This window comes from Adiantum capillus-veneris, chromosome 12 (genome assembly GCF_014529385.1).
Source record: "Adiantum capillus-veneris isolate H3 chromosome 12, ASM1452938v2, whole genome shotgun sequence".
Classification (NCBI taxonomy): Eukaryota; Viridiplantae; Streptophyta; class Polypodiopsida; order Polypodiales; family Pteridaceae; genus Adiantum; species Adiantum capillus-veneris.
The window spans coordinates 82591596-82602022 of NC_140942.1; the positions used below are offsets into that span (position 1 = coordinate 82591596).

Below are 10427 nucleotides of genomic sequence, written 5' to 3' on the forward strand. Positions count from 1 at the left end.
CTTTGTGTTTGTTCTAGCTTTACAAGGTCTTTGTTCCTCTTTTCTAAAGTCTCATAGACTTCATATGTTCCCTTCATTGAGGCTACAGCAGGGTTTTCTCTTACCTGTCTTAGAAATTTCGCTTGATCATTGATTTGTTGCTCGGAGTACTGCAAAGAGGCATTAGCTACATCTAGCTGCACTTGGATCTTTTATACTGGCAAAGTAGTGGTTAAAAGTTCATTGGTTACTTCTGTCAGTTGTTGACCTTTGCTTTTGCATACATCAGATAACTTTGTTAGAAGCTTACCTAGCTCTTACATTTCTTTCTGTTGTTTCTCCCTCGAAGTTTGGTGTTGTTCTACTTCATTTTAAGCTCATCAATCTGCCTTTGAAGATCTTCAATGATGTTCATTTTGTCCTGTAGAGCATCAATGACTTGTTCCAGGTCTTTATCCTTGGCACTACAGCTAAGTGTCTACCATCAGCTGCATTTTCTCTGCATACTCATTTACCTACATGATGACTTCATCATTGGTTTCCCAGTCTTTAGGTTCTACTTGGAGTTTTTTAGAAGTTTGTGGCATTGGGATGGGAGAAGAGGAAACTCACACAACACACTGAATACTTGCCTCACTATAGCCCAGTGACAATCTACAAAATCTCTATAGTATCAGCTCGCTCTTGGGCACCACCAATTTCACACACTCACAACCGATCAATTTTTTCCCTTGATACACCTAAACACTGACACTCATCCCCGTACAAACTGTTGCCCTAAACATACGTTCGCTCATACTCATTATATCCCTCCTATCTTCTCACACAATCTATCTCTCTCTTTACATGCAACTTGGGGGAACTACGTGCACAACACCAAGCCAAGGCACAAGATGTCATCAAGCCGAGATAGAGAAGATGATAGAGAATAAAAGAACCTTCAGGTTGTGACCTACTTTAATTCAATTTAACAGTATGAGAGAAATGTTCAATCTTGATCGGCTTATTTCCCTTCAAATATCATCCTCAAAAAATGCACCATGGACAGTCCTCCCCCCCTTATGAGCTTGCAGATGGTGGCGCTCTTAATTCTTGCTCAGCTTCTACTGGCCTGCTCACTTTTTAGCCCCTTCCAAATAGCGCTCTCCTAGTCCTTATGTTTTGAAGTTCCCACCCACTGTAATGCTCTTCAATTCCTGCATCTTGGAAGGCGCCCTCCTTGTGTACATGGACTCCTGTCCCAACCTTCTTAATAACGTTTTTTTCTCTCGAACTTCAACTCCCGGCTTGTAGTAGCCCTTTTTTTTGCTTTCACCTGCTCATGGGACCCCTTTTCCTCTGTGTTTTTTCTTTTCTTCTCTTTCGATATCTGTAGACCTTGTTTGTAACCTCTAAATAAGGTAGCGCTACTTTTTTCTTGCTTGTCCACGGCACCCTCTTCAACCTCATTGCTTTCCTTCCAAGCCCAGACTTGCAACACATTTGTCCTCCACAATGCCTTGCATACCTCCTTTTCCTCCTATTGTAGTAGCACCACCTCCACCCTCAAAAGCTCTCGGCCACCCCTTGGCTCCGTTATAGTGCAATTCTCATCTCCTGGCAGCCCTCCCTGGTGACCATCACTTCTTCGTCACTCCAGTGCCCTGTAGCCCTTGCTCATGGCCCAACCAACTCTCATCCAATGTTCTCGATCGTGCTCCGGCTCCTTGCACTACCAAAGCCCCCGTTTTCTCTGTCCTGCCCCTTCATGCAGATATCACTCCCCAGTTTACTTCTATAGCACCCTCCACCTGCTAGCTTCAACCCCCTCCAGTAGCACTCCCAATCACTCTATGTAATTGGCAGTCGCGGCCTCTTTGCCGGTAGCCCCTCAGCTCCTTTTGTAAAGTTTTCTCTCCCAGCAGGTTGGCGGCCTTTCTCCATGTAGTCTAGCGCTCCCCCTCATGCCATTGGTGTGGGATATTAATCCACATCATTCAACTACGTGTCATCCTAATAGGCACAACTACCCGCATTCCCAAGAATCTCACACGACCTTGTAACTGCCTCCATAACTGTATAAAATACATACTCGGTAATCAATCTAACACACGCTTCTAGCCATTGCTTCTTGGCTCTCTCCCTCTGGCTTAACAACCGTTCTCTCTCTCTCTCTCTCTCTTCTCTACATGGTATCATCGCAGTGACCAGAAGATCCTGCCTCTTCTTTTGTACGGAGCCCACCCATGCAACCTCCTCCGCCTTGTTTGCAGCAGTGGGAAACAAGCCTAGTGATGGTTCTTTTGGCATCCCTCGAGTGAGCCTGCAAGGCCCTCAACAGAGCCTCATCCCGACTCCCAGGCGGTGGCACCGCCTACCGAGGCCATCCCATGCGAGCCCTTGCACAGCCTCTTGATGCTGCTGCCTGCGATGGGGCCCTTTTCTCCGACCACCGTGCTGCGGTGAATAAACCCGCCCAAGCACAACCTCATGCTGGCGCTGTCGACCCTGGCGCAGCCCTACATGCCTTCGACGGACCTTCTGCTGTGGCGAGGTTCTCCGCTTTCAAGCCTAAAGGCCCTGTGGCTGCTCTTTACATCCTGCGTCAGTCTCTCCATGAGACGCAGCCCTTGCTTGCAGCCTCATCATACCACGCCATGCCCCTCGCCAAGCCTCTGGCTCAACTGCTGCTATGGGCGACGAACCTCATCATGGTTCTACTCGAGGCCCTAAGGCACGCTCTCCATAACTTCTGCGGAAACTCAACAGAGGCAAGGTGCTCCACCTTCAAGCCCGAAGACCCCGTGGCTTCACACACCCTGCCTTGCAGCTCTCTGCTTATGGAGCAGAAACTTCCTGCCGACCCAGTTACTCGCCCTTCTTCATGTCTAACAACATGCGCCAATGATGATGATGCAACCATCATTGACGCATACTTGATGAACGTGGCTATTGCAGAACTTGCACTGGATGCAGAACCCACGTTTGCTTATGTGGCAAGCCCAGCCAAGGCGCATTCTGCAAGCACACTGATGGAGTCTGTCATATCCCAAGAACCCTATGGCGAGATCTTGCCTGCGCACACAGTGCCACCTGTTGATGGTGAATCCCTGGCTCGTGCCATTCGCCATGCGCATCTGCATGCCTCCTACGCCGCCACCTCTACGGCCATCATAGTCATCAACCTTGCTGCAATCGACGTTTCTGCCACACCATCTGCAGGCTACTCTGTTGCAGCCTCATCATGCGACCTCAATACTGGTTCACAAGCCCTTGCTGAGCTCCAAACTATAGGCACCTATGAGGACCCGCTTGGCATCAGCATCCCACCAGCATGCCATGATGCTGAAGTTCTCAAGTCTCACCGCTCAACCTATCCAGGCTGCCTCTCCCCACAACCACAGCCGCCGCCCAAGGTTGATGATGCCAATGGTGCTGATGTCACCATTCGAGTCCTCTCGGGGAATGAGGTCTCTGCTGCTAATCTCAACGCCTTGTTTCAATCCAATGAGACACGGAATATTGTTCCAGGCATTGCCCACATCGGCGAACCCCTGCAAATTCCTACCCAGCCTCTCGCCGTTGACGTTGTAGATGACGTCACAATCAATGAAGGCCATGCTGTTTTTGTGGTTCAATGTACCCAAGCATGGACTGTTGCAGGCGCAGCCCCTGCCCACAGTGCCTCTGGAATTACAGCTTGGGTTAACACCACACAGAACCGACCGCTCGCAGGCGCTACCAACCCAACATACGAACTGGTTGTTTGCACCACCATTAAAGCCTTTCCCAACGAAATTCAATTACAAGCTGGAGGCAAAGTTCATGAATGTTCTGCTATTGGTTCATCCAAGCCTGCTTGTACTTCTGTTGCTGTTGCTGCACCCACATCACACAATGTTGCAAATGGTGTAGCCATCATAGCAGTCCTGGCTGATGTCGAAATCCCTGCGGTCATCAAAACTGATGGTGCCCATGTCAATGCCGACATTGGTGCAGGCCTCAAATCCTCAACTTTGCTGGAAGTGATCACAAGTGTAGTACCCCCACCTTTCAACTTGGATGTGCGTGATTGCTATGAACCAGTTCCAGTTCACTGCGGCAATCAAACCCCTTGCCACTCTTTTGGCATCCAGCCCCGTAGGACTAATGGTGAACCTCCAAGTAGTAGCTCCATAGCACTTTCGGCACCAAATCTTCCAACATTCGACAATCACAGTTCAGCCCGTGTACTTCAGGCCCGATTTGTGCCGCCCTCTACTGTGAGGGCCAAGATCACTCAAGATCCCTGCCCTGCTCCGTCCTTATACTGCGTTTACTGCAAAGGATGCTTTCACAAATGCAGCTACAACTCGAAACCCTCGAGTATAATCAACCCTCGCAGGCGGGACGATCCAGGAACAGCCACTCATCATCGTGCATCCGATGCAAGCAAAATAGCATCAATTCTTGGTAAAGTTCACTACCTTGTCTCCCGCAAGCACACGGACATCTACCTTGCTACCAACCACATATCTCCCTTCATGCAGAACCCCAGTGCATTAAGCATGCAAATGCTCACTCATTATTTGTGCTACCTTCATCAACCTCAACCATTTGAGCCATTCAATCATGCTATAGCCACTTTCCCACCTTGCTCTCCATTGGCTACTCTAACTCAACCTTTGCCAAGTGAGCCTTTCCCTCAAACCAATTCGCAGCTCCAAGATACAACAAACATTCCCTTGCCAAGAGTTGTCCCTTCTACCCTCTTTGATCTCGGTGGTCATGTCTACAAGAACTCCATCTTACACTCTCAGCTGAAGCCTCAAATACACCATGAAAGGATGCTGAAACCTCACCTTGGCTCCCTTGCGGTTCATTCAGCCAGTCATAAACTCATGCTTTCATTTCGCTTGGGGGGGCGAATGTGCAATGTCCAAGCTTGTGAAATCATTCATGCTACGTACCTGTCAAAGCCTTTCAAAGCTCGACCAAAGCAGCAATCAAAGTTGCTAATCTTCTTCATTACGAAGTCGGACCTTGATCCAGGTTGAAGACCTCGGAAGTCACACCAAGAATAATTGCATACGCATATTGTATTTTTCCAAAGCATTGAGGTGATCTGGGGCGGGCAACAAGAAGAGCAACCTCTAGACACCCTTCAAGGCTCCCGTTCTGCTCAATGGGGCTGGGGCAAAACACAACACAAACCAAAACAACAAACCCACAGCCAAATCCCAACTACACAAGGGGCACCACCTAGTTTAAGAGCGAACTAAGACGCAAAAGAGGAGAATCGTTAGAGCAACCCACAAACAAAAAAGGAATTTACACTAACCCTAACACCAATGGAACACTCTCACACACTAAAACACGAGAGAGAGAGAGAGAGAGCGAGCGAGATGGTGTACAACTTAGGTTCAACTTTATATTTTGCACAAAAAGGAACTTAGAGCTTGCGGAATCAAGTGACAAGATTTGGTTATAGCATCACTAGCACATTGTCTTAGGGTTATGGGAGCCCTCTCACCATCCACCCTCTTACAATGGTAGCCAAACAATAGCCAATGAATCACAAGCAACAAAACAACAACCTTCAATGAAACAAGTCACCTTATGAAGCTGAATGAGTTTGCCAAGCCAAATTGGAGGAGAAGCGTGAGCCTTTGGACATGAATTGCACCCAAAACTACCAATTCATTGATGTTGGGATAGATACAACAATGGTAGGAAGAATATCTTCTACTCGCACTCACTCAAACTAGCTCAAGCTTTTCTATGCACCAAGGTGATGGTGTATAGAAAGCTTACTCTCTCTTTACAACTAAGATAGAACTGGTGTGTGGTACGCTCAATCTAGTGTGCAATGGTATAGTGATGTCTTTTACAAGGAGGAATGGGTTCTATTTATAGGTTTTAGAAGCCTTGATTAGGATTAAGCCTAATCAATTTTATTAGGAAAGATCAAGGATTATGAATTTTTATGAATTTCAAATGAGAATGGGGTCTCTCTTTTCTCTTGAGTCACATGGATGTGGGCTCAAGTAAGAGAATTATTGATGTGGTGAAAGGAGAGAAACTTCCATGGGAGTGAGTGAATTTGTTTTACTTGTGCGGTTGCCTACTCCATATGTTGATAGTGTGGGTGCATTTTTACAAGAGAAGTTAGTTGTTAGTGGTACATTTACAATGGGTAGGATGAGTTGATTTGATGAAGGAAGAGGGGTGAATTAAAAGAGAATCATTGAGATGGTGAAGCTTTGAAGAAGCTTGAACTCACCCTTGTGTAGATTGTGGAAAAAATGACCGCTGGTCTTCTTCTTCTTCTTCGCTTCTTTACGCCGCCGCCACGGTTGACCACCACGATGAAAAGAGGATTTGTTGATGAAAAATCCTCAATTTGCAGAAGTTATCATGGTTAAGATGCTGAATTTTAGATATTTTTAGGAGAGGTAAATGAAATTGTAACATAGAAGCAATAGAGAGAGACATAGACAGGGTGTATGTATGTAGAGGTTCATAAAAGAACTATAGGGATGAGAGACAAGGGTAATGGTGAAGAGGGTGGGAGAAGCCATGGAAATTGCAGGTTTGAGTGAGGGAAGGAGAGGGAGGGATGTGTAAGAGTGAGTAGGTGTGTGGAAGGGTGAGAGAAGACTAAGGGCTACTTGTGAGAAAAGTGGGCAGACTGGGGTCCACTCAAAAAATCATAGCTCACCGCTGGTAGCTCCAAAAATCATGAAAAAATTTGAGGTAATTATTCAGAGAGTGGGCTACATTTTCTCTTTAGACCACCGCTCCAAATTCGGAGTGGAGATAGGTGCCAAAATTCTCACCAAAAAGCCTGTTTTTATGCCTGCAAAAGTCTTTTAGTGGCCCCCTCGTTTGTTGAATTTGTACAATGCATTCAAGAGTGAGCCCCTCCTTTGTCATATTATAATACAAAGCATCCAATTTGCCCTTGACCCATGCATGGAGGAGGATTATTGATGAATAAAGAAATATATACATGGTGGGACTAGTGTATGGACTATTCATGGTTTTTAGCTCAATGAGCACATGGTGTTAGAATGATGAGTAAAAATAATAATAAAAATATGGAGGAGTTATGGATATGGAAAGATATTGGAATCATATGATATGGTCACTCTTTTAATTATTTTGGGTGAAAGTGGAAAAGGTATGCAAGTAAATAATATAATAAACGTAACCAATGAGTAGAAATCAATTTTTTGTTTTCACGAGGGTGAGGGTGAAAATGTGGGAGTGATTTGTATAAAGGAAAAATATGAGGTTACAGTATGTACATATTGGCAAAAAATATAATTATGGTGTAAGAGGATGAAAGAAGGTGTACATAGGTTTAATAAAACACACACCTAAGTAGAAATATTTAAATAAAATACCAAAATAATAATAAAAAATCCCTATATTTAGGCCATATATACAATGAAATATTTACACACAAAGAGGCCATAATATACTTTTATTTTTTTATTATTTTTTATTTTTTTGACTCAACTAGCCCAATGACTAGCTAATTGAGGGTTTTTTAAGAAAATATGGGAAAAGCCCCCTAACTCACGCACGCCTATATACAGTGAAATGGTAGGGATAGCCATAGTGTTTGGGTGAATTTGGTAGGGTGAGGTAGCTTACTATGGCAATTATGGAAAGCCGAAAAACGGCTATCAGCATGTAGATCTATCTCATGATCACATCACAATATGCACACATACACATGCCTCTGTATGGACGATGTGTCTTACGGGGACGTGTGGGATATTAATCCACATCATCCAACTACGTGTCATCCTAATAGGCACAACTACCCGCATTCCCAAGAATCTCACATGACCTTGTAACTACCTCCACAACTGTATAAAATACATACTCGGTAATCAATCTAACACACGCTTCTAGCCATCGCTTCTTAGCTCTCTCCCTCTGGCTTAACAGCCGTCCTCTCTCTCTCTCTCTTCTCTACAATTGGAGACACCTCCTTTACATGCCCTTGGCGGCTTTGCACGTACAACTCCCAACTTGCAGTTCTCTGCCTGTCCCCAACCAGCGGTTCTCTTTGCCATGCAACTCACCACCTCACCCTCTTTTCTTGCTATAGCGCCGACATCATCTGTATATCGGAGATTTTCTTTTTTTAGATTTCAACCAATTTTAACTTCTCTTCAAAAAAAACTTCAACTTGGTCCTCTTTCATACGCTCGCAGCTGTCTTCGAATGTCGATCAAGAAAAACTCCATTGGGGCATCCCTTTGCATAGTATTGACTTCCTCGGCCCCACCGTCTTATAAAACACTTTAATGTGGCTCACCACTTTCGAGAAGAGCACAACCGTTATGAGGACCAAAAACTGCACCGCAATTTCTCGACATGACCTTGAACCAATAGCAATTGCAAGAAAATGTCTTGCTCACTGCTACATCACAAACAAGTGGCATCCAAAAAAGAACCTTTACTTCATAGATCATAGACATCAAATCAAAGCCTCATCACCATAGTTTCAATGAGCTTCAATGCCCTCCAAATGGATAGTACTCCGGGGGAAAATCAACCAAAAGGTTCAAGTGCTTTGGCAAGAGCACCATAATTAGCAAATATATAAAAAAAATCACTGCCAAGTTGGATACCTTGTCAAGTAGCGTGTCCTACAAACATCTTGATCAAAATCCCATATCATAAACCTCATATATAGCACATGTATCCAACATCCCTTGTCTTGTTACCAATCATTAGAAAAAATATGGACTCTCCTTGGGCCTTTTGATTAGTGAAGGCTTAAGGGAGAACCAATGAGAAGGCTCTTGGGATATCACCTAGAGGGGGAGGAATGGTAGGGGTGCAGCCTAATTGTCTCCCTCTTCAATGCTTGGTTCTTAGAGAGAGGTGGGAGGTAGGCTAGCTAGGGGGGGGGGGGGTAAATAGGAGGAGAGAGGTGTCATAAAAGAGGGAGGGACCCCCCAAAAAAAAACGCGCATGCTTTAAAACCCTAAATTTTTTATTTTTTTTTTAAAGTTCCAAAGTTGACCCATTTGCCTCCAAAACTGCCCCAAAACATAAACTAACTTTAAAAAGTCAAATTTTCCTCCCAAAATCCACTTTTCTCTCTCTCCCTCATTACTTTTCTCTCCCACACTCTCCCTCTTCTCCCTCCTCCCATTCTCTCTCTACAGTCAAGGCAACCATAGCCAAAAGCTTTTCACCACTCTCTTCCTCTCTCTCCATAGCTCCCCCTTCTCTCACACCTCCATCAACCCTCTACAGTCCCACACTCCATAGTCCACAGTTCCACTATCCTCTCTACCTCTCACTCCTCCCCTCTTTCTCTATCTCCACTGTCAAATCCACCATAGCCACCATAGGCATCTCACCTCACCCTCCCCTCAGCTCCTCATTCTCTCTCCAGAGTACTCAACACTTTGAAATCCCTTCCTAAGCCCAACTTCCCAAGCATGTCCACGCATAGACGGCCCAAACCAGAGATAGACGAGATTGTGTTGCACAACACAAAAGACTCAGAGGGGGTATGGATCCCACAAGTTTTCAAGAAGGGTGCATGGGTCTACATGCAACCGTCACGTGCTGGACCTCATCGTGTACGGTGTCGAGGCGTATTGGAACGTCATTGGAAGGGCCGGCTATTGGAATTCAAAGAAACCAAGTCCAGAACGGTGGCCATCGTGCAACACGTCTACAGTGCAGCTGAGATCCACCTCAAGAGAGCTTCAACTCAATTTGCACCTCATTGTAAGTTTGCATGGTTTAGCTATCCCATGCATATGTCATGTTTACGTTTATGTAATCATTATGTTTAACGACGGGCATTTGTAAAGATGTTTTTCCATCCAGCTTAGTTGAGGAGCAGCCGCTTGAGTGCCTCTCAGTCACGTTCATGGTTGTGCATGCTCACATTGGGGAGCTTATGTTTCCTAATGTCTCATCAAAAAAACTTACCGAGCAGTGAATATTCATGTACTCCCACAAGTACGTGGTGCTGAAGTCAAGCCAAAGCTATGGTAGGTTAGAAGCCTTGGAGACACCCTCATTGTAGAGTGTAGAATGGCCAACTCCAGACCATTGGGCTTTGATTTCTTTCAAGCGCAAGGTGCTGCAAGATTTCCAAGGGTCCCTAAAGTTTGGTAAGGCAACCAGATCGGTGGGTCTCAGTTGGCATTGTCCCATTCATTTTTTTGTGCATGCATTACGCTCTCTGCCGATTGTAGAAACACCAACAATGTTTGTTTGCAAAGAAGTTGACATAGATGCAATGGACACCATTCTAGGTTTCAATTGGGGCTATGTTGACGGTTTGCATGATGGTGACCGTTATAAGTGCAATGTGTCCCCCACACAGCTTTGCCTTCGGTATTTGAAAGCAAGGTGCACCTTGTATGCACGGTTTAGCTACGAGAGGTGGCTGCACAAACGTGGCACATGGATACCCTTGCACCTGACAGCCGAAGAGGTTC

At 45.3% G+C, this 10427-nt stretch overlaps 1 protein-coding gene across 1 annotated transcript; it reads left to right on the forward strand.

The window, feature by feature from the left end:
* The first annotated feature begins 2094 nt into the window (after positions 1–2094).
* LOC147446048 (uncharacterized) lies at positions 2095–5996 on the forward strand. Its single transcript, XM_086526153.1, has one exon. It carries the CDS (start codon positions 2349–2351, stop codon positions 4992–4994), a length of 2646 nt encoding a protein of 881 aa, XP_086382279.1. The 5' UTR covers positions 2095–2348; the 3' UTR covers positions 4995–5996.
* Positions 5997–10427: the final 4431 nt, after the last annotated feature.